At 49.5% G+C, this 25,041-nt stretch overlaps 1 protein-coding gene across 1 annotated transcript in view; it reads right to left on the bottom strand.

Annotated features, from left to right (window-relative positions):
- ADARB2 (adenosine deaminase RNA specific B2 (inactive)) overlaps nt 1–25,041 on the bottom strand; it is a 376,176-nt gene that overhangs the window by 21,146 nt on the left and 329,989 nt on the right. The window contains exons 4-5 of the mRNA XM_036843634.1: nt 15,430–15,544; nt 754–922 (exon numbers count right to left, since the gene is read on the bottom strand). Of these exons, the coding sequence (XP_036699529.1) occupies nt 754–922; nt 15,430–15,544 (284 nt within the window). The remainder of the gene's footprint in view (nt 1–753; nt 923–15,429; nt 15,545–25,041) is intronic.

Here is a 25,041-nt window from a genome sequence, read left to right as displayed (position 1 = left end):
AGGAGAAACTGCAAATCAGGGGCTCGGACAGAAATTAACTGAGTGTATGAAGGCATCGCTTTCCTGAGTCTACTCAGCACCTCTGGACCCGCCTTCCCTTTGTGTGGCCCCTGCACACGCCAAGGGCAGGTGGGAGTCGCCGCCTGAAGCCCCCAGGCCCCTGTTGCTAGTGGGTTTGAGGAACGCTGCTCCGGAGGCTGTGGAAGGACAGCGGTTCTGGCAGAGACACACGCTGTGCCTACAGCCACCCGTGATTCTGCTACTGCTCAGGGGGTCGTAGAGGGAGACGCCCCCCAGAGGACAGCCTGCTGCTTCCTGATGGCTGCCCAACGGCACTAGGCATCCCACATCTGGGCACGTTGCTCAGGGTCTTCATTACAGACCCCCCCCTTTAAGATGCAAACATGCAGGGAGGAGGAGGAGGAGGCCAGAAACGGGTAGAGAGAGCCCATCACTGGCCGTCTCCGTCGTGGTGCCTGGGGACCAGGTGCAGGAAGGGTTCTCGCTGCGGGGTGGGGTGCAGGGAGAGCCCGCCCCACACAGGAGGACAGGGCTCAGAGCTGCTGGCTGGGCTCGTCCGGGCAGTTGAGCCTGGGGGCCCCAGGACGAGGCCTGTGGAGGGAAACAGACTCGGCCTGGAGTCTGGGAGGGGCTGGTGTGCTTTCGGGGCGTGGCCGTTGGCACGTCCAGGGTCGGCCGGGACAGAGGGACACCAGGCTTGGGGCTGCATGGCCCCCCGGGATCCCTGCTCACCTCAGGTGCAGCTCCAGCTGTGCATACAGGAAGTGGACCAGCGCCCTCCTGGCCACGATCTCTGCGTGGCAGTCGTTGACCACCAGCCCCTGGTCATTGATGTACTCGCCACTGATGCACTTGGTCCCCGAGGACAGGACGACGACCTGGGCTTGCCTGATGTCCAGGCCTGGTGGACAGAGGAGGCGTCAGAGCCCTGCGGCCACTGCCCTCCCCGTGGGGCAGTGGGTCTGCTTTCCACCTCACCCGGCACCGCCCCCCTGCCACCCTGCATCCAAGCCTCAAGTTCACCTGTAAATAGCCAGCCAGTGGGGCAAAAGGTACTGGGGGGGGGGTGTGTGGCGTGTGCACACCTGGCTCAGTTGTGAGGCCGGAGTCATGCCCAGAACTCCGTTCACTCCCCAATCCCAGCCCAGTGGGGCCCCGAGTGTGTGAACCCTGATTCCTGGCCTCATGGACCTGAGGGCCGTGTCTCCCCACGTGTGTGTGACCCAGACGGGGCGGGACACGGGCCTGTGGTTGAGGAAGATTCGCCCCTTAATTGGAAGATTCTCTGACGGGAGGGCCTTGTGCTCAGGACGGGAGGACATCTGTGAGGACAGACGGCAGGCCAGTCCCCGCCCGACCGCCTATGCCTCTGAGGCAAACTCAGGACCGTCGGCCACCTTCCCTGCGTGGAGCCAGCGCCCCTTAGAGCCACCGGACCAGGCCCCGGATTCCTGCACGAAGGGACACTTGCTTCTCTGCTCCGCTCACCTCGGCGGCTTTGCCCTGAAGCTGGGGCATGTCTCTGCGTCTGGACTCAAGGCCCAGCCGTGGAGCAGCAGGGGGTCTGGGTACCAGGCAGGCTGGGCCCTGAGGCTCCTGTGAAAGTGCAGCCTGGGCCGAGGGCCACTCTCGACGCCCCCAAGAGGCCAGCAGGGACAGCAGGACGCCCGGGCCAGCGCCTCCCTCTCTGGAACCGCCTCTCACAGGAGGTGCGGGGGTCCTAGTGGGGCGGCCCCTCCCTGGGCCCAGCACAGAGCAGGAGCCGCCTGGGACCCCGGCCTTGCTCCTGGGGCCGCATTTCAGGAGCTCCTGAAACAGTCTGACACCTGAGAACAGCGGCAGCAGCGGGGAGAGCATGCCGAGCTTTCTGATTTGATGGCCCAGGCTCTCCGTTTCCCCTAAAGAGCAGCAGGGCAGATGGGAGGTAGGTAGCGGCAATACAGCCTCCCTTCCATCCAGCAATTTCCGTCCTGAGATCCTTATGACCCCATGGGGGGCATAGGAGGGGCCATGCCCCCGCATCCCCCTCTGGTCCCTTCTAGGGCCGCGCACAGCTGCTTCCTAGCAAAGCTCACGGGTTCGTGGTGAGAACGAAGCAACTGGCCTTCTGTTCGGTGTGGCTGTCGTATCTCTGCACGTGTGCGAAAGTGATGTATGTAAAAGTGATTCACTACCGCGATGTTTGCAAGTGAAATAATATGAGTGACCCAGTACTGACCCACCAGTAGGGGACTGCTTATAGCGGAGTACGTTCATCTGTATACTGGGCCCCTGTAGAGAACTTCTCTGGAGGAATAGAAAGATTTCTAAGGGGTATCGTTATGTGAAAAAAGCAAGGCGTGGAGCACCGCGTGTACACCCCACGTTGTGATGTGAAGGGCAGGGCTGTGGGTCAGGGCTGGGATCCACCCGCCGCCACCAGCTGCTGCTAAGTCAGCCGCTTACTGTCTCGAAGACATGGAAGACACGCGATCCCCGGACCGGAGACAAAGGGCATTGTGACTCGCAGCACCGCTGGCGGCAAGAGCCTCGTGCCTGCTTAGGTGCCCTTGCCCGTCTCAGGCGGTGTGTGCAGGGGGCTTGCGGGTGCTGCCCGTGCTCGGGGGTCCCTGAACTTGGGGATGGCACCTCTCCGTCATCAGTGGTTAGCAAGTCCCAAAGGAAAACTGCACGTCACCCCTTGAGACTGCTCCCTGCAAACACAGCCGAAGAAACGTTCCAGGGAGAGTGACCGCCCCTCTCTGGCTGGCCTCCTGCATTGCCCTCCTCAGCCCAAGGACTGGTGTGCTCATGCCCCAAAGGACTCAACCCCACCCTCTCTCCCCCACCAGGGAAACTGCCTCCCAGGTCGTGCGAAGGTGACTGGGCCGGCTTGCTCTCCAGCAGACCCACACCTGATGCATGGAACTCCCACGCCATGCATGCACCCTCACCTCCAACTCTGGGAAATCTCTGGGAATACACTCTTATTTGTTTAGCCGGGACTAAGCAATTCTTAGCCTCTTCCAACTCTGAATAGATTTTCACAATACTACATCTGACTATGGAGGAAATGATTACCAAATTTCTAAGAATAAAACTGAAGGTAAAATATACCAACCAGTATCAAAGAAACAAATACCCAAACTATAGAAACTAGAGACAGAAAGGAACGGAATTCACCCTGCGTGCAGACTGCCCGACGCTGTGCTGTGTGATTGGTCCTGACGCTCTGTTTTCTGGGCTGTGTCTAGTGAGTGTAATGACTCAAGCATTAGCATTTCCACCACCCACTGGGGGAAGCCAGGCTCTTCCACCATGTGGGCTCGGCGTCAGGAGATCCTCCTCCACGGTCCGCTCGATGCTCCTGCACCGTTTCCTTCTCACCCAGGCTCCCAGCCCGCCCTGTGGTTTGCACCCTGAGTATTTGCAGAGAATTTCCTGCAGTTTCACATCTAGTCATTATTTGGTCCAAGTCTGTGTTTAATTCTTAGTTTTTTCCTGCGATTCAATATTCTACTCTTCTCAGCTTTCTATTGTCCAAATTTCCTCGAGTCAGTTTGAAAGCAAGTGGATTTAAAAATGCCGGCTCAGACGTGTCTGGTCTGTGACGGATGTGCTAGGACTGAGACTGACAGGAAAGATTTTCACTTTTGATGGGGGGTGGGGGACTTTCTCCCCCTGGGATCTTGATTTATGGCGTCTCCACAAATCGGAAGGCAACAGTGTCCCAGGGCTTTCAGTCTCTAACCATTGCAAATGCACCAATTTTAGGAGGGCAGTTAGTTATGCGTAGGGATTTGTGCATTGCCCTGTGGATGAGGAGCTCAGAGGGAACCCCATGCAGGCCCTAGGGAGTTGGCTCTCCCCACGTGCCCTGCTGCCAACCTCCTGATGCGGTCTAGTCTTTTCTGGACTGAGGGACGTGAGCTACTTCTGGCTCCAATGACTGCTGACCATCTGGTTGGTTAGTGAAAACTCTTCCGCTCATGGCGACGATGCAGGTATGAGCCCCTGTGAGATGGACACCCCCTCGCCTCCCCTCTCCCGACCCTTTCATCCGCGGGAGCCGCCTTCCTGCTCAACTTCCTCCCCGAGGTCCCTGACCTGGGGCTGACCCAGCTCTACCTGCCTCAGTTCCAGGGACCGTCCTCTTTCCCAGGCTCCTGCTGGCGGGGTGTCCAGAGCCCTAAACTCTGGGGATCATCAAGCCCAGCAGAGCAGGACACAGGACTGTTGAGAGGTGCCCTGAGCGGACCCGCAGGGAGGGGCCATGGTGCTGGTGGCCAAGCCATCGGCAAGAGGCCAGGACCCCGCTTTCCACTGTTAAACCACGAGGCCTGGGTTTCCTTACGGTGACAGCCCCCCACTTGGGAGGACGCTAAGTGCTCCTCCGGGATTTACGTCCCAGCAAGGCCACCTGAGCAGGTGGATGAGTCTTGAAAATGTAAATATAGGGTAACTGGGTGAGAAAGGAGTATAAACCAGGACCCTAAGTGCACGTATCTGAAAATCAAAAGCACTTCAAAGGTACAGCTTTACCCAGCTTCACATTTGCTCATTAATTAGTTCCGACCCTTCAGAATATTGTCGTACCTGCAGCCATGTGTGCGGGGCGATCCGAGCTGATTAAATTCTCGGCTAACGAACAGGACTGTGGCCAGCGACTTTGCTCATGCTTCCTCCTTCCTCTCTCCCTCCCTCCCTCCCTTCCTTCCTTCTTTCCTCCCTCCCTCTCTCCTCTGTCACAAGCAGGCGTGACCAGCGTGTATAACCTGACGCTCATGATTAGGGAGAATGTGGACGATTTTGTTGAATAAGCTGACATGGTTTAAACACCCCAAAACAATCCCTGGCACAAAGACAAACAGTACATATTAGTGTCTTCTTTTTATTCTTTCACTAACAAACTTAGTGTTATGTTTCCACTGGGAAAAAAAAAGATTGTAGTTTAAGAGTTTGGGAAAAAAATGGGGTTAGTTTTATGGCCTCGAGATAAAGTAGTGTTGGGTTTTTTCCCCCGTGAAATCTTTTGGGCAATTAAATGCTGGGTTATGTCTTGATGATCATACAAATGCAGAGCATTTGAGCAGCTTTGATGGGGGGGATCTGATCTCAAAAGAATGCAGGGCAAACTCTGTCTTCCTCCTTTCTTTATGTATTTCCTCACATGCACCTCCTTCCCGAGAAGGAGGAACTAAGGCATTCCGTGGGGGAGTGGCCCAGGGTCAGGGCTCTGATCCATCGGCACCTGGTGATTTCTTCCAGACTAGACTACCGTTCATCTCTACACGAGTCGGGAGTGGGCTGGCTGGGCCTATTGTTCTTTTCCCCACTATTTTAAGGAGGGACATTTACCATAAACAAGTCAGCATGCGTGCTACGCGGGGTCAGTGGTAAATCTATCCTGCATTTTGTGGTTTAAACCTAACAGTTTAAACCCCAGATTTAAAATCAATTGTCCATCACACTCCTTATTGTGGGGGACGTCAGCCCCCATGGATCTTAATGCTTCTGAGCCTGTGTCCTGTGACTTCACGGAGATGCTGCGTCAACTTCACGTTTCTCGGCATCCACTTAGCAATCATTATGATTAATTCCTTGGAATCCAGATGATAATTTACCATCTTTCGTCACAGCCAGGGCTTCTATTTAGGATTTCTGTCCAGTTCATTTGCTGCTGCTTATCTCCCTGTGCCCTACCGGGCATAAATAAAAGAGCCCGCTTTTAATTTTATGATGAAAGTAATTGCCAGTCACTCAGGGAGAAGATGGAAAGAAAGAGTTTTGGAATATGGGGAATAAAGAGAGCCTGCATCCCAGACAGGACTCATCAAGTTACATTTTAATTAAGTGGCTGCCCCACTGGGCCAACCTCCCAAGAACACAGAGTAAAAGGTAGATTAACAACAAGGAAGGAAGGTAAAAGCCTGGGGATTAACTCAGAATATTAAAAATCTGACAAAAATGTGAATGAAGGAAGGAATTTAACAAATAAATGATATAAGGAAAAACTGCACAAATAAACAGCTTAAATATGTCACGGAAGGACTTCCCTGGTGGCACAGTGGTTAAGACTCTGTGCTCCCAATGCAGGGAGCCCGGGTTCGATCTCTGGTCAGGGAACTAGAACCCACATGACACAACTAAGAGTTCGCATGCCACAACTAGGGAGCCGGCAAGCCACAACTAAGGAGCAGACCTGCCACAACTAAGGCCCGGCGCAACCAAAAAGAAAAAAATGTCAGGGAAGGTGACTGGCTGACATCCACACAGTCTTATAAAATTATGTAGCATTCAAGTAAAAAAGACCCTTCCCTTCCGTGGGCAGCGGTGGGGCGACCACTGCAACTAAATGTGTCAGACAGGATGTTTCTAGTCAGAGATACTAGATAAGAGATCATAGAAAGAACCCTTGAAAATACTGAGGGCAAGTCAGCTTGAGCTCAGCATCTCCCAGCAAACACTTCCAGGAGCAAGAGAACCAAGTCAAGACACTTAGGGAGACGTGGACATTCAGTTTCTCTCCTGCGCATTTTAAAGGTGATTCTAGAGACAGAAAGAGGACGGCGTGGATGCTGGGGATGGTGGTCCAGGCGGGAGGTGCGGGGTCCCCTTGGCCGGCTGGGCAGAGGCTCCAGCAGCGGGGGAAGCTGGTCTGCGCCGCGGGTGAGAAGGCTTGGAGGTCACGTGACCTCCCAAAGCCGTTTAAGAAAGTCCAGCTGCTGAACCTGCCTTCAGTGTGATGTGGTTTGAGCTGGTGGTGGGGGCAGGGAGGACAGATGTGACCCCATGGGAGGACGTGCTCTTTCTGCAGAGACGTTCCCGCCACTGAGAACTGCGTGCTTCCAGGAAACCACCTGGCTCTGCTGTGCGATTTACAGTGTCCTGAGCGGTGGACGCTGCTCAGTGGTTTCACCTCTTGGACTCACGGCACAGGGGAAACAGAGAAGACAGTTATGGTACAGAACAGGGTATAAATGTCATTGGTGATGACAGTATAGAAATACATTCATCGTGCAGAGAAGTCGGCTAGGAAAGATGAGGGTGACTGACGGCCGCCATCCCTAACTTACAGAACAGGAAGTGAAGATGCACCATCCAAACTCGGCAGGGTGAGTATACACTCAAAACAAAGGTTTAAGTGTATACTATAGATACAATAACGAAAAATAAAAAAGTATCTAATTTTAATAGTGCGAATCGATATTTAGAATAGAAAATCTAGAAATAGAACCAGTATAGTATTCAGAGTCACAAGAACAAAAATTAAAAATGATTAAAATGTCTGCTCCTGACTTTGCTTGGGGCCAAGGGTAGGGTGGAGATACGGCTTTTTATTCGTAAGTTCTCTTCTGTTTGAGTTTTTACCAATGGCTGCAGTATTTTCATAACGTAAAAACTGTTCTGTTCATAAGTATGTATTTTTGCTATCATATTTCTCAGAACAGCTACAAAATGGTCTTAGCCTCATTCATGAGAAGGACCTTACATGAGCTACTTGATGTGGATGAATTGGCTTCCCACCTAAAAATGAAGGGGGCAACGAATCATGTTTTACTTCAAGATAGGTTTAATTTTATAACATTGTGATATATATTATAAAAAGTAGAATAAGACACATCACCCCCTCTTAGAGTTTCTTAGGCATTTGCTTGACTAACTGAACAAGAATTAAGATTAAATTGCCCATCAATTTTAAGTAAGTGAATATTTGAAAATATTTCTATTAGTAATTTTGCACAATCCTCCCTAATCTCTTTTTTTTTTTTTTTTTTTAATTTATTTATTTATTTATTTTTGGTTGCGTTGAGTCTTCGTTTCTGTGCGAGGGCTTTCTCCAGTTGCGGCAAGTGGGGGCCACTCTTCATCGCGGTGCGCGGGCCTCTCACTATCGCAGCCTCTCTTGTTGCGGAGCACAGGCTCCAGACGCGCAGGCTCAGTAATTGTGGCTCACGGGCCCAGTTGCTCCGCAGCATGTGGGATCTTCCCAGACCAGGGCTCGAACCCGTATCCCCTGCATTGGCAGGCAGATTCTCAACCACTGCGCCACCAGGGAAGCCCCCTAATCTCTTTTTAATCAACATGTTTATTAAATCTTCTCTTTTTTTTTTTTTTTTTTTTTTAATGTCTGAAACATTTATATTAACATATTTCCATACATATTTCCATACAAATACAAATATAAGATTTTTAGAAATTTCATGTAATGTCTGAAACATTTATATTAACATATTTCCATACAAATAACCCAATGAAAGTTTAGTATTAGTTGTTTTGTTTGTTTTTTTATACTGCAGGTTCTTATTAGGCATCAGTTTCATACACATCAGTGTATACATGTCAATCCCAATTGCCCAATCCAGCACACCACCATCCCCACCTCACCGCAGTTTTCCCCCCTTGGTGTCCATATGACCATTCTCTACATTTGTGTCTCAACTTCTGCCCTGCAAACTGGCTCATCTGTACCATTTTTCTAGGTTCCGCATACATGCATTAATATACGATATTTGTTTTCCTCTTTCTGACTTACTTCACTCTGTATGACAGTCTCTAGATCCATCCATGTCTCAACAAATGACTCAATTTCGTTCCTTTTTATGGCTGAGTAATATTCCATTGTATATATGTACCACAACTTCTTTATCCATTCGTCTGTTGATGGGCATTTAGGTTGCTTCCATGACCTGGCTATTGTAAATAGTGCTGCAATGAACATTCGGGTGCATGTGTCTTTTTGAATTACGGTTTTCTCTGGGTATATGCCCAGTAGTGGGATTGCTGGGTCATATGGTAATTCTATTTTTAGTTTTTTAAGGAACCTCCATACTGTTCTCCATAGTGGCTGTATCAATTTACATTCCCACCAACAGTGCAAGAGGGTTCCCTTTTCTCCACACCCTCTCCAGCATTTGTTGTTTGTAGATTTTCTGATGATGCCCATTCTAACAGGAGTGAGGTGATACCTCATTGTAGTTTTGATTTGCATTTCTCTAATAATTAGTGATGTTGAGCATCTTTTCATGTGCTTCGTGGCCATCTGTATGTCTTCTTTGGAGAAATGTCTATTTAGGTCTTCTGCCCATTTTTGGATTGGGGTGTTTGTTTCTTTGATATTGAGCTGAATGAGCTGTTTATATATTTTGGAGATTAATCCTTTGTCCGTTGATTCATTTGCAAATATTTTCTCCCATTCTGAGGGTTGTCTTTTCGTCTTGTTTATGGTTTCCTTTGCTGTGCAAAAGCTTTGAAGTTTCATTAGGTCCCATTTGTTTATTTTTGTTTTATTTCCATTACTCTAGGAGGTGGATCAAAAAAGATCTTGCTGTGATTTATGTCAAAGAGTGTTCTTCCTATGTTTTCCTCTAAGAGTTTTATAGTGTCCAGTCTTATATTTAGGTCTCTAATCCATTTTGAGTTTATTTTTGTGTATGGTGTTAGGGAGTATTCTAGTTTCATTCTTTTACATGTAGCTGTCCAGTTTTCCCAGCACCACTTATTGAAGAGACTGTCTTTTCTCCATTGTATATCTTTGCCTCCTTTGTCATAGATTAGTTGACCATAGGTGCATGGGTTAATCTCTGGGCTTTCTATCTTGTTCCATTGATCTATGTTTCTGTTTTTGTGCCAGTACCATACTGTCTTGATTACTGTAGCTTTGTAGTATAGTCTGAAGTCTGGGAGTCTGATTCCTCCAGCTCCATTTTTTTCCCTCAAGACTGCTTTGGCTATTCGGGGTCTTTTGTGTCTCCATACAAATTTTAAGATGATTTGTTCTAGCTCCGTAAAAAATGCCATTGGTAATTTGATAGGGATTGCATTGAATCTGTAGATTGCTTTGGGTAGTATACTCATTTTCACAATGTTGATTCTTCCAATCCAAGAACATGGTATATCTCTCCATCTGTTGGTATCATCTTTAATTTCTTTCATCAGTGTCTTATAGTTTTCTGCATACAGGTCTTTCGTCTCCCTAGGTAGGTTTATTCCTAGGTATTTTATTCTTTTTGTTGCAATGGTAAATGGGAGTGTTTCCATAATTTCTCTTTCAGATTTTTCATCATTAGTGTATAGGAATGCAAGAGATTTCTGTGCATTAATTTTGTATCCTGCAACTTTACCATATTCATTAATCAGCTCTAGCAGTTTTCTGGTGGCAGTTTTAGGATTCTCTATGTATAGTATCATGTCATCCGCAAACAGTGACAGTTTTACTTCTTCTTTTCCAATTTGTATTCCTTTTATTTCTTTTTCTTCTCTGATTGCCGTGGCTAGGACTTCCAGAACTATGTTGAATAATAGTGGTGAGAGTGGACATCCTTGTCTCGTTCCTGATCTTAGAGGAAATGCTTTCAGTTTTTCACCATTGAGAATGATGTTTGCTGTGGGTTTGTCATATATGGCCTTTATTATGTTGAGGTAGGTTCCCTCTATGCCCACTTTCTGGAGAGTTTTTATCATAAATGGGTGTTGAATTTTGTCAAAAGCTTTTTCTGCATCTATTGAGATGATCATATGGTTTTTATTCTTCAATTTGTTAATATGGTGTATCACATTGATTGATTTGCGTATATTGAAGAATCCTTGCATCCCTGGGATAAATCCCACTTGATCGTGGTGTATGATCCTTTTAATGTGTTGCTGGATTCTGTTTGCTAGAATTTTGTTGAGGATTTTTGCATCTATATTCATCAGTGATATTGGTCTGTAATTTTCTTTTTTTGTAGTGTCTTTGTCTGGTTTTGGTATCAGGGTGATGGTGGCCTCATAGAATGAGTTTGGGAGTGTTCCTTCCTCTGCAATTTTTTGGAAGAGTTTGAGAAGGATGGGTGTTAGCTCTTCTCTAAATGTTTGATAGAATTCACCTGTGAAGCCATCTGGTCCTGGACTTTTGTTTGTTGGAAGATTTTTAATCACAGTTTCAATTTCATTACTTGTGATTGGTCTGTTCATATTTTCTGTTTCTTCCTGATTCAGTCTGGGAAGGTTATACCTTTCTAAGAATTTGTCCATTTCTTCCAGGTTGTCCATTTTATTGGCATAAAGTTGCTTGTAGTAGTCTCTTAGGATGCTTTGTATTTCTGTGGTGTCTGTTGTAACTTCTCCTTTTTCATTTCTGATTTTATTGATTTGAGTCCTCTCCCTCTTTTTCTTGATGAGTCTGGCTAATGGCTTATCAATTTTGTTTATCTTCTCAAAGAACCAACTTTTAGTTTTATTGATCTTTGCTATTGTTTTCTTTGTTTCTATTTCATTTATTTCTGCTCTGATCTTTATGATTTCTTTCCTTCTGCTAACTTTGGGTTTTGTTTGTTCTTCTTTCTCTAGTTTCTTTAGGTGTAAGGTTAGATTGTTTACTTGAGATTTTTCTTGTTTCTTTAGGTAGGCTTGTATAGCTATAAACTTCCCTCTTAGAACCGCTTTTGCTGCATCCCATAGGTTTTGGGTCGTCGTGTTTTCATTGTCATTTGTCTCTAGGTATTTTTTGATTTCCTCTTTGATTTCTTCAGTGATCTCTTGGTTATTTAGTAACGTATTGTTTAGCCTCCATGTGTTTGTCCTTTTTACGTTTTTTTCCCTGTAATTCATTTCTAATCTCATAGCGTTGTGGTCAGAAAAGATGCTTGATATGATTTCAATTTTCTTAAATTTACTGAGGCTTGATTTGTGACCCAAGATGTGATCTATCCTGGAGAATGTTCCGTGCGCACTTGAGAAGAACGTGTAATCTGCTGTTTTTGGATGGAATGTCCTATATATATCAATTAAATCTATCTGGTCTATTGTGTCATTTAAAGCTTCTGTTTCCTTATTTATTTTCATTTTGGATGATCTGTCCATTGGTGTAAGTGAGGTGTTAAAGTCCCCCACTATTATTGTGTTACTGTCGATTTCCTCTTTTATAGCTGTTAGCAGTTGCCTTATGTATTGAGGTGCTCCTATGTTGGGTGCATATATATTTATAATTGTTATATCTTCTTGGATTGATCCCTGGATCATTATGTAGTGTCCTTCCTTGTCTCTTGTAACATTCTTTATTTTAAAGTCTATTTTATCTGATATGAGTATAGCTACTCCAGCTTTCTTTTGATTTCCATTTGCATGGAATATCTTTTTCCATCCCCTCACTTTCAGTCTGTATGTGTCCCTAGGTCTAAAGTGGGTCTCTTGTAGACAGCATATATATGGGTCTTGTTTTTGTATCCATTCAGCCAGTCTATGTCTTTTGGTTGGGGCATTTAATCCATTCACGTTTAAGGTAATTATCGATATGTATGTTCCTATGACCATTTTCTTAATTGTTTTGGGTTTGTCTTTGTAGGTCCTTTTCTTCTCTTGTGTTTCCCACTTAGAGAAGTTCCTTTAGCATTTGTTGTAGAGCTGGTTTGGTGGTGCTGAATTCTCTTAGCTTTTGCTTGTCTGCAAAGCTTTTGATTTCTCCATCAAATCTAAATGAGATCCTTGCCGGGTAGAGTAATCTTGGTTGTAGGTTCTTCCCTTTCATCACTTTAAGTATATCATGCCACTCCCTTCTGGCTTGCAGAGTTTCTGCTGAGAAATCAGCTGTTAACCTTATGGGAGTTCCCTTGTATGTTATTTGTCGTTTTTCCCTTGCTGCTTTCAATAATTTTTCTTTGTCTTTAATTTTTGCCACTTTGATTACTATGTGTCTCGGCGTGTTTCTCCTTGGGTTTATTCTGTATGGGACTCTCTGCGCTTCCTGGACTTGGGTGGCTATTTCCTTTCCCATGTTAGGGAAGTTTTCGACTATAATCTCTTCAAATATTTTCTCTGGTCCTTTCTCTCTCTCTTCTCCTTCTGGGACCCCTATAATGCGAATGTTGTTGCGTTTAAGGTTGTCCCAGAGGTCTCTTAGGCTGTCTTCATTTCTTTTCATTCTTTTTTCTTTAGTCTGTTCCGCAGCAGTGAATTCCACCATTCTGTCTTCCAGGTCACTTATCCGTTCTTCTGCCTCAGTTATTCTGCTATTGATTCCTTCTAGTGTAGTTTTCATTTCAGTTATTGTATTGGTGATCTCTGTTTGTTTGTTCTTTAATTCTTCTAGGTCTTTGTTAATCATTTCTTGCATCTTCTCAATCTTTGCCTCCATTCTTATTCCGAGGTCCTGGATCATCTTCACTATCATTATTCTGAATTCTTTTTCTGGAAGGTTGCCTATCTCCACTTCATTTAGTTGTTTTTCTGGGGTTTTTTCTTGTTCCTTCATCTGGTGCATAGCCCTCTGCCTTTTCATCTTCTCTATCTTTCTGTAACTGTGGTTTTTGGTCCACAGGCTGCAGGATCGTAGTTTTTCTTGCTTCTGTTGTCTGCCCTCTGGTGGTTGAGGCTATCTAAGAGGCTTGATGGGAGGCTCTGGTGGTGGGTAGAGCTGACTGTTGCTGTGGCGGTCAGAGCTCAGTAAAAAAAACTAAATCTTCTCTTTATAACAGGAAAGTAAATTTCAGCAATTTATCCTTCCATGTTCATAAATTACTAATTACTATAAGTTTACCTTTTAAAGTCTCACTTTCACGTAATACATTTAGTTCCTTTAGATAAATTGCCTGCACGTAAAACAGTGTATTACTGGCCACTTTTAAGTATCGTTTCCCCACCAGTCTTTGTAAAACATCACTGCTTTCCAAGGGAAGTCTGAGAGTAGCTTTCCAGATTTTCTGGAATTGAATTTCCCAGAAAAGTGGAAAGATGTTGGACAATCACAGCTATAGAGCTGGGAAATATTGAAAAACTACTCACTAATCCTATTGACGTATGCGTTTGGGGTTGGAGTACATTGCACAACAAAGAAGAAATGTTGGTTGGTGCCTTTGCCCCCTTCCTCCCACCATCCTTCCTTCTCTCCTTCCCATTCATCACTCAGCCCAAGCTAATTTAAACTACGTTATCCTGGAATCCTTGCAGAGAAATGCATGTGACACTCCAAATCTTAAAATTTGCCAAAGTTTGTGGCTGTGATCCTCCAGCCCTGCACGTAACTTCTTTTCACATCGGATCTAAACTCTAAGAGTCAGGAAGGCAGCGCTGGATCTGTTTTGTTCTCTGCTGTTTGCCCAGAAGCCAGGAGGGCCTGCGGCCACGGCAGATGCCCAGTCATAATCTACGGAGGACACGGACCTGGCACGTCTCTCTAAGTGCTGTATATACACGAGCACACTTAACCTTCCAACGACCCCCAGGTAGGTTTGACCATCACCCCCTTTTAAAGGTGAGGAACTGAGTCCCAAAGAGGCCGGCTAGCCCGGTCACAGCGCTAGTCACAGGAGTTGCTGGGTTCAACCCTGGGTGCCACCCCACTGCGTCCTGGATACTGTGTCCCCAGGGGGGGCCGTGTCTGTCCTCTGCACCCATTACGCGTGCAGATTGGAGCCCGCGTCTGGTTAGTGGCTGCCGTGGCTGCGTGGATGGAGCGCCGCCTCCAGCAGTCGTGGTCTGGACTGAGGGGGCTCTTAGCCCTCAATTTGGGACATTTCTTATTCTACAAAGGGGCAGGTGTTACTGAACATGAGGGGATCGGGCAGGATGCCTGCCACCAAATTCAACAGTATCATTGATGGAACAGAATTGCCTTTGACTTAGAACATTATAGAGTAATTTTTACATTTCAAAGTTTTTCATGTACTTTATCCTAGGCACCAAGTTACACTGTGAGGAGGCATTTTTGTTTCCATTTTACTAAGATGCCCAAAGTGGAAAGGTTAAGTCATATGTCCTGACCCCAGTGGCCTTGCACTTGACACTGCAGGAGCCCCCGGGTGTCCAGAATGAGGGGAAAAACGGGCCAGTCGTCTGGCTGTTAGTCGACTTCTAACATCCATAGTTTTGGACATCAGGTAGATGGTCTTTTTCAAGTCTTAGACTTGGTCTACACTGGCAGAGAAAGTATGTGTCTTTGAAACCTAACTAGCCCAAAAGTCAATTATTTTTTTTCAATAATCATTCCCTGGTAGGTCATTACCAGTTCGCCCCAAACTTTGGAACTAGTTACAGTTGAATTCAAATAACCAGCTAGCTAGTTATTATTAGTAGGTTAGTAGTGAGGTGTTTTCACCAAAAGTGACAGCTTAAAATTAAGCATCACTTTCTCCCAACCTGGCTTGTAAGAGCGGCCACGACCTTGATGGTTGGATGGACTGTTTCCTGCCCGTTCTGTCATCCTGAGAAGGGGACTCCATCAGTGAGCAGTTAGGGGTGGGGGCAGGAAGGAGTGCGTTCAGTCCTCTGTGTGTGTGGAGGCGGCTTTGGGGCGGCTGGTCATCTACTTTGTCACTGAGTCTCGGTCCTATCTCTGCTTTTCTTTCCGTGTCTTCGTGGGGAAGAGAGTCCTGGTTCCCAAGCTCAAGCCCACGCTAGGCTACACTCCTTCCTGGTGGGTGAGGTGCCCGAGGGGAAAGCAAGCGGCATTACCTTGGGTCATGACGATCCCGGCCAGCGCCTTGTGGCGGGCGTGCGCTGACGCCAGGCCCATGGCCAGCTCGTGGAACTTCTGCGTGACCAGCTGGGACACCGTGTCAGCGAATTCCTGCAAGACACAAGCAGCAAGCCTCCGTGACGGCTGCGCCGCTGCCATGTCCTCCCTCCTCCAAGCTGCGACCCCATGGGCGTCTGAGGTCCCCCTGCCCTGCGGCGCCCTGCCACCCAGGCACCGTGACCCCCCAGGCCTCGGGACATCAAATCTGCGGCCTCGATTCTGAGACTTAGCCCCTGGCATGGCCCCTGGGCACAAGCGCCTGAGCCTATGCAGAACCTTCAGGTGGGGGGACCGTCCCCTACATCCCTCCCCGCCTTGCAGAGGCTTCCTGCGGGGGGTTTGCACACACACATCGAGCAATTGGTTCCCACTTTCTTCTCCGTGTCACAGAACCAATTCTAAACTCCCCCCGTGTCCAGGGACCGCTCCCCACAGCTCCTCCACAGCCTGCTCCTCTCAAGTTTCTGCACACGTGCATGTGTACAAACACACACACACATACACACACGTGCATGCACATGATACACACGTGCACATACACATACACACAGAGAGACCCATGCACATGGCACACATACCCATGCACACCTGTGTGTACATGCATACAAATATGCACACATACAGACATCACAGCCACACATGGGCACACACATGCCACACACACACACACACAAAGATACATGGGATGTGTGCACGCACACAAACACCAAGGTGATGTAATCCCGGTTGTTGAGTTTTCTGAAATGACCCGTGTTTCTACAACAGCAGCACATGTGAGACTTGCAGGCCCGTGTTCCCCAGAGAGCGAGGCTGTAGACTCCCGCCTTCCTCCTGGTCCTGCGGCTGAAGCACCTGCAGTGGCCCCATCACCACTTTTCAGTCGACTTTCACAGGCTTGGAGTCGGAGACCCCGGTGTGCATCCACGTGGGCCCGGTTTCACATCCTCTGACCTCGCACGGGGGTTGGGGGGGCAGGGGGCAGGGGCCCCATCCAGCTGGAGGATCGGGCCGCTTCTGCTGGTGTGAGCATGGAACCCATCCCCCCACCCGCCGTTCCCCCTGGCAGGGTGGTCCAGCATCCGCGGGCCGCGCCGCAGGGCGCCTCCGTCTTTCGCTCTGGAATCGGGTCTGGCGCCTTCGTGTCGCCTCCCGTCCCCAGGAGTCGAGGGCGGAGCTGGTGTCCTTTCCTCCTCCAGTAACTTTCCAGGTGCTTCCCCTGCACCTTCAATGGTCCTTTCCCTTCTTTTTAAAATGAACTTTCTGGATGTGCAGGAGGTGATGAGACCAACATGACAGAGGAGACATCTCATCCCTCTGCGTCCATTGCACAGGGCCCTGTGGGGCCTCAGAACAGGACGCCCCAAACCACTGAACAATGACATAAACTACACAAAAACCGGTTTCATGCGGAAACCCAGAGGCCAGTGTGCTTCACTCAGGGACGCAGAGCAGACCCGGTGCTGGCACCACCTTCTCACTGTCCCCGCTTCAGCCTGCAGGGGGGTGCAGGCTCACCCTTCTCCCCACTGAAGCCACGTCTCTGCCAGGATGTGGCGGGGATGGCAGGGGTGGGTGTCAACCCAGCAGCCTTGACTCAGACCCGCCTCTCGAAGCCCCACTCCCTGCTTCTGGGGAAGTGGCTCTCTCTCCTGCGGAGGTTCAGCGGGACCAGCCCATCTACAGGGGGTCGGGGCTGAGCACTAGTAGTGAGGAGGCGCGTTACCAGGCGGCTTCATCCTGGGTGCCTGGCGCCCTGGTGGAGCCATTCCAGGAAAAGTTGAAGCAGAACAAATCAGAGCTTGTTCCTGACTCTCTCGGTTACATGGATGAAGGGTCCCTCCCCTCCCTCCACCTGGCGAGGCGGGTGGGGCAGCGGACGGAGGTGGGTTGGGTTGTCCAGTCTCTCCAAGGGTGATGAGGACCTCTGCTAGTGGACATGACCTCGGACCTAGCAAACCTCCCGTGTAAGGGCTGCACCCCCAAGGGGTGACTGGGGTTGGGAGGCTGCCCCACCGGCCGGTCAGGCCCCTGGCCTGTCCCAGCAGGCCTGACCCTGGGGTTGGGCTCCTGGCCTGCATCTAGTCCATTGTGCCCCGTCTCTTAAAACCGTCCTCGGCTGAGGACACTGCTTTCCATCACCACAGCCCTCAGCGCGGAGCTGGTCCTAGAACCCCGTGCAGCGTCTGTTTGGGGCTTTGTCTGTATCTTGTGCTTCCCCAGCAGCTCCATGTCTTTAATGACGGAGCCCCAACTCCACGCACATTCGAGGTAGGGGTGTGGCTTGTACGCATCTCACACTTTCTTCGTCCTGCCGTGGATGTGTGGTCCCGCGTGTGTCAGTGATGACGCACATCTCGGATGGATGACTGTCTGCACCCACGACTTTTTCAGGGATGGCAGAACACACACACTGGCTGGTGGGAGGGTAGACATTTCAGGAAAAAATTAGTGATGTTTCTTCACCCGTCATTCTGGTATTTTCTGACTCTAACATGCTGTCTCAGTCGGCTGAGCTGCCACCACCAGCGCCACTGGCCCCACGCCCTCGAGGGCTTCCCTGGTGCCCCACCCGGGCCCAGGTTAAGGGGACCATGGCTGGGTGCCAGAGCTGCCCACCTCCACCTCTGAACCACCCATGCTCCATCAAGACCTTTTTTTTAAAACATCTCCTCCCCTTTAATCCTTTTTTCTTTATCCTTTTTTTTAGGGGTCTTGACATTTATGTTAAGCATGTTTCTCAGTTAACATTTTATAAAGGTGAATTGAAAAAGAAAAAAGCAAAGATTTCTTTAACTTTTCTTACTTTGGGTGAAGGACAATCATTAAGATGTAGAGAGGTATTTAGCTGGTTAAAATTTATCTCCGGTATTTAACCAGTATTACTTCCTAGGACTGCTTTGAAAAGTCTTGCTTACAGTTTTGTCAGGGGGAATTTTACGGAATGTTTATATATTGAACTATGACCCTTAGCTTTTCTGGGTTTAAAAGTCAAAGGAAGAGAATCACGAATAACCATCTCCATTGGAAAAAGAGCATCTCCTCTATTACAGGGACCCGAGTTGTCTCTTTACAGACCTTCTGGAGTCTTTGGGAAATGAACGGTTTTTGGTTTTGGAAAAGGCTGGAGAAACGCAGTCTGCGAGCTTTTCTGCTCTGAGGCCCCCTTTCCCCCCACAAAGCCCGCCCCTCCCCTGCCTCTCCCCGGCACCCCATCTACTGCACCACAGCTATTTTCAGTGATTGGCTTTAATTAAATCACATACATGATTACAGCTGTATGTAGTTCTTCAAAGTTGGATTTGTGTATGTAAGTGACATTGTCATTGATTACATGGGGTGTTAGAAGCCAGGTAGAAACTTGGAATTCAGGTAGGGAGACGCAAACTTACCGTCTAATTTAACAGTAGGAATTTTTTATGTTTTAATCACTTGGGATTTAATATATACAGTCAACTCTGGTTACTGCGAACCCAACTAATCAAACCCTGAGATAATTTGATTTTTCCCCACCTGGCACTTGATTTATGATAGAAGCAGCTAAATGCTCAAAAGCAAGCTTGCATCGAGAATTATTTTTATAAATTCAAATTCCAGGACAGGTCTGTGGGCTGGGTGGAGTTCCTTCAGTCTCCTAGGGTGGAGACGTGCGTCCCAACTACCAGCAAACTACTTAAAGCATATTTTTTGAGCCCCGGGCCGAGCGGTCCTGCATCACTGCTTTCTGGTCTAGTCTGTCCTGGTTGGGAGAGGAGGGATCCTACAGAGATCCCACGTCTGGCTTAGGTTCGCCCTTGGGCACAAGCACAGTGAGAGTCGTGGTGGTGAAGCCCCCCACTGGAAACCTCAGGGTGGGTGGTCCGCCCATCAGGACAGTGAACAGGGGAGGGTCCTGGTGGGGCCTGGGTGGGGCAGGAGAGGCTGGACCTGGGGACAGTTGAGAAGCCAGCTTTGTTATATCGAAAGCCCTATGCAGAGAGTCTCTAAAGATGCACTCCAAAAGTCCTGAATAATGAGCTGAAGTGTCATTTGCAACATAAATTCTTTGTTAAATATGAAAAAGAGAGACATCCAGTTTTACTCATTACTGCTGGTGATTTAGCGATTTAGAATATGCCTCTGAAGGTCCCCTGGTAGCAGGAGAGCATTATTGTGTCTTCCACAAGTTGGTCATGGCCTCCCTGAGCACTTAAGTGGCAGGGAAGTGTGATCCCCTGAAGGCCCCTCCCTCTGGAGGCCTCAGGACCCCACCCCAGCTTTTCTCAGGGCAGGAACAGATGGGGTGGATGGGACTGGGGGCCGTAGAATCTGCAGTGCTGCCCCAAGTCCCTGCAGGGGCCCTATGAGACTTGGTCTGAAATCGGTCAATGCTGTTCATGCAGAAATTGGCACAGGCTGGACATTTGGACCAGAAATGATCAGAGGAGACCGAATCTGGCTTCTGGTTAAATCACGGTGATAATCAGGTGCTTCTGCTTCCAAAGGTTAAGTGGGGAAGTTGGCTCCGCATTTAATGAGCTCTGTGTTACTGTACTTAACAAAAACAGGAACGCGAGGCTACCTAGGCTTCTGCGTGTTGTGGTCTGCACGCTGCCTGTCGGCCCAATTACCACGGCAAATTAACAGCATTATTTAAATAGGAAAACAAATTTTAAATAGGAACACCAAAAGACTCAAACTCTACTCATTTCCAACACTAATATTTTGAAAGGCTTAAGTAAATAAAATGTGTTCAGATTTGCTGTAGCAGTCCTCAGGGTAAAATTGACATTCAGCCAAAGTGGTGAGGATATTAAAATCGATAGATTATGAGGGAGAGAGCCGTCAGTAAATATTTTCCTGTTGAAATCCCGTCTTTGGGTTTATACTGCTGAAATATCAGAAAGGTTAGATTTGCATATGGACGGGGCCAGGCGGGACCTGGGACACCCCCGTGCCCTTCCTGTCTGCCTTGTCTGCAGCACACGACGGTGGGCGGGCGCCCTGGAGGTGGGCGTGCCAGGGGCCTAGGGAGTGGGGCCATGTGCCCCCGCTGTTGGGACTCATTCTCCATAAAGCACGGCCAACTTGTGCTCCTTCTTGGCCGTCCACGCGGCCAGAACCGGGAAGGCAGGAGAAACGCTGGCAGGATGGTCATCCGGCCACCGGACAGCGGTCCACAGCTCAGAGGGATCCCAGTGCATGGGAGAGGATCTTCCCCAGCCTCCATCTCAATACTCCTTCGTGTGTCCGGGGAAAAGCCCATCTCCAGGTCTTGGTAATGACTCCTGTTTGTTGACAATGGCAATAAAGCCTCAATCAATTTCAAAGTCAGGGACTGGTGAACACGTGTCCCACTAAATAACTCAGGTTACCTGACTAGTCAATTATTCTATATCTCAAATTACTGAGAGGCCAATAACAAATTTGAAGGAAGGCATGAAAGATGGAAGCCCTTTATCCCCGCTTCCGTGGCATCGTGGGAAAAGCTCTGAACTTGGCATCAGAGGACAGGCTTGCGTTCCTCCACACCCTCTCCGAATTGTTCGACCACCACAGGGCAGTTAGGATCTCTGAGCCCTCGGTCTCCTTTCTGTAAAAGAGGCACTGTAAGAATTACCTGTAAAGTCCACGATCCTGAATCTCAGCGGGGAGACCCAGGCCTGCAGCATCCGCCTAGAACACTTCTGGATGACGTTTTCTTTCCAATGTCGCCAGAAGCAGTTGCTCCATGGGCACCAGGGGCTGTGTGGAAGCGGAAGTACACGGAGGCTGGAGGACCCCTCTTCAGAGTTGGCTCCCGTCTGTTGTGGGCAACAGGGAGGTAACTGCACGACACTGCCCCTCAGTGTCCTGTGGCTGTTCCCAGCTCGGGTGTTTCAGTGGGATGGCCCCGAGGCTAGGAGGTACCGCATCCTGGCAGACAGTGTTTTCCAAAGATGGCTGTGCCCTTGTCTCCCACGCTGCTGGCTCTTCTCACCAGTGATCTCCACCTGCCACCTGCCTCCTGTCCCGTAGGCAGTGCGTCCTCTCCTCAGAGACGTCTCACCCGCAGAGTGAGAGGGACGGTGGCCCGTGAACGCCCGCATCTGTGTCTAGGTCCTGGATGTGACCTCTCGGGACGCAGCTGGGCGTAGCCCCATGGAGAGGCCGCGGGTGAGCTTCCCTGGGAGGGTCCTTGGCCCGCAGTGACCCACGGAGCACAGCCCAAATGACAGCACAAGAGCAAGACGCATGATGATGTGGTTTTGAGCTGTTGGGTTTGGTGTGGTTTGTGACACAACGACAGCGCCTAAAGCAGATGTGGCGAAGGTGCTGCTAGACCGTGATGGGCAGTTTGGCAGAGGGCTTGGATCGGGCCACTCCTGGCGTTGCTACCTAACAGCAGCCTGACTTTGCGAACATTATTTGGCCTGGACGTTCTCACCTCTCCAACAGGAATAGCGCCTGGGTCATGGGATTTTTATGGGGTGAAACGACAGCCCAGAAGTAGATGCTGAAAATAGTACCTGGTATTGAAAACTCAGTGTCGAATCTGCCAGCATTAAGTGTTTTGTTATTATCGTCCAAACTGTGCGGACACAGTGCTTCCGGGAGACGGTACAGAGATACCTCTCCGCACTTCTCTGCACCACTGTCTGCTCAGCACGAAGCTGTTTAAAGGACACGTTTGATGCCATCAGGCAGTGTTGAGCAGTGTCTGTTGAGACAACCGTTCCCGAAACACTTCTCGCGTGCCGAGTGTCTTCCCTGGGCCATCCCTCCCTGCCCTCCTGGCCAACCCTGAGCCCTCAGTGCACCATCTGCCGGGCACGCTTTCAAAGAACCCGGATCACAGGTGAACAACGAGGAACTGGGAAAGCTGCGTGTTGACTTAATCTAAACCCCTGGGCATGGATGCTGTGTGTACTTTGGATCCAAGTCCAATCTTAAGGAGAAATCACATACACGTCAATGTTTCATGCAGTCATTTTTTAGTGAAATCATGACAATTTTGGGTGAGGAGTTGCTCACCAGTTAAATTATTTGCTTGACCTTTTATCAGCTTTAAATTTGTTATTATTGTTTAATCTGGAAGACAGTCTCTTTAGTGACAATGCATCTGAACATTAATGTTTGGAGTCAGGTTGACCCGCACTGCAGGCTACCTGGCTTGTCCACTCATTTTTCTGACTTCAGTCCACCCTGATTTCATCCTTGGGCCACAGTGTTCTGTGGTTGGTCACCGATGAACATCATGCTCATGAGCCTGACACCCGAGGACCAGAGCCCCGTCTCTGTCATCCTGGCAACGGCAATGTCCCTCCCCCCCAACATACACCCCAGTCAAAGTGTGCGTTTGCCTCTGGGGCCTCTGGAGCACCCCCCCCCCCCACAAGGTAAGCTGGAAAAAGATTGGGAAGGGGTCTGTTGGAGCTGTTGCCATGGAAACCTCACTGTATGTAGAAAAGCCGGGGGAGAGGCCGAGTGGAGGCTGTTTCTCAAGCATTTCTATTCTTATTTCCTCTCTGAACCTGTCCCCTGGGGAAAAGAATCAATCAGAATATATTGAGCAAGACACTAGTGAAATCCAGAGACTAATCAGACAGGGTCCTCTGTATAGAGAGGCCCGTGACATGACGTCTGTCCAGGGCTGGGAGCCCGCCAGGTGCTGAGTGCCTGGGGCAGCCTGTCCCCTTAATCCAAGGGTCCCCAGCCCCCAGGCCGCGGACCGGTACTGGTCTGCGGCCTGTTAGGAGCCAGGCCGCACAGCAGGAGGTGAGTGGCAGGCGAGCCAGCGAAGCTTCATCTGCCACTCCCCATCGCTCCCCATCGCTCACATTACTGCCTGAACCATCCCCCCGCACCCCATCTGTGGAAAAATTGTCTTCCACGAAACCGGTCCCTGGTGCCAAAAAGTCTGGGGACCACTGCCTTAATCCACATCATCGTCCCGGAGGTGGTCACTGTTGCTACCCTGTTCACAGACCAGCAAGCTGAGGTGGAAGAAGTAGACTTCCCTGCAAGTCTGGTTGGACCCCCGCGGGTGGGATCCACTGTCCTGCCTGCAGAGGCTGCTGGGGGGGGCGGTGAAGCGCTGCCCCTGACACCAGTCTGGGCTTCCTGACTGCCTCAAGTCATGAAGTGACCTCGGTTATTGGAGACGGAGGACTTCCTGGAGGAGGCAGGAGGCCCCTCCCAGTAGGAGAGCTGCTCAGGGGCGTCTGTGGGTCCACAGGGCCTGTCGCGGATGCTCTGAATCAGACTTCCGGGCAGCACAGCCGGAGCGCAGATGCTTCTAACACGCAGCACATTTGACAACATGTGACAAAGATGCTGTCCCTGAACAAATCGCGCAGGGTCCCTGAGCTGGTTTCAGCCACCACGGCCCACCACCCCGTCCCTCTCTGCTTGGTCCGGTTTTAGTGGGGGTCCTGCTGGGTCGGCTTAGCCAGACCCCTCTGACCTGCTGTTCCCTCCTAGTGGTTTTCCGTCCGCTGCCCCACCCGGCCCCGGGCTGCAGCCCCACCGGCCACGCCGTGATCTGAGCTGGGCTCCATGCCTCCCTGCAAGGCCATCGCAGGGGTCTTTACCTGCCGCCACTGTCCTCCGCATGAATAAGGTCTTCCTGTTGGTGCTTTAACAGTGACACTGAATATTTCTTTCCTTAACATTGTCTAAAAACTGCCGAGGATCAGAAACAGCAATGGGGGAGGGTGGGGAAGGGCAGGAAGCCAGATGTGGGTGGGGACGGTGGAGCTGGGACAGGCCACGCGATGGTGACAGGCAGGCCAGTTGCTCTGCCCTGCACCTCCTGGGGCCAGAAAACTGGACAGACGGACACCTCCGTGCGAGAGTGCTGAGCTGAGTGTGCGTGGTGGGACTTTAGCCCTTGCTGTCATCCCTGTTCTGCGGTCCCCACGCGGCCCCTACACAGCCGGCCGGCCTCCCCTTCTGGGCTCCAGGCTAGGGCCCCTTCTCTCTCTGTCCCTTTGGTCTACACAGGCCTCACGCCACCTGGGGCTCCTGCCCTCAGAGGAAGCCCCCTGCCCTCCCTCCTGCCCCTGGACATGCAGAAACCCACCGAATGAATCTTGGAGCAGAACAGTGAGGTTCCCTCCGATCTTGTCTCCCCGCCCCCGGGGGGGGGGTGGTGTCTAAGCTACGGGTTTCTTGGTGAAACGGAGAATCCTTTGTCTGTGGACAAGAGGCCCCTCAATACCTATGATGGATTCACAAAGACGGGTAGGGAGCTGGTCACACTCGTAAACTCCAATTTTGTCAACATGAAGGCACTTAAAGTCTTGTACTGTTGGCATTTAAAAATTCTACGTGATTAGTTACATTAAAGAAACAGGGGAGGGACTAAGACTCCGCGCTCCCGATGCAGGGGGCCTGGGGTCGATCCCTGGTCAGGGAATAGATCCCACATGCGGCAACTAAAGATCCCACATGCCTCAACAAAGATCCCTCATGCCACAACTAAGACCCGGCGCAGCCAAATAAGTAAATAAATAGATAAATAGATATTAAAAAAAAAAAAGGAAACAGGGGAAATGAAGAAAAGAGGTTTTTTGGATAAGTTTTTTTTC

This window comes from Balaenoptera musculus, chromosome 2, assembly GCF_009873245.2.
Source record: "Balaenoptera musculus isolate JJ_BM4_2016_0621 chromosome 2, mBalMus1.pri.v3, whole genome shotgun sequence".
NCBI classification, from domain to species: Eukaryota; Metazoa; Chordata; class Mammalia; order Artiodactyla; family Balaenopteridae; genus Balaenoptera; species Balaenoptera musculus.
Note: the sequence above shows the minus strand (reverse complement) of the source record. Positions and strands in the feature narration are given on the sequence as shown.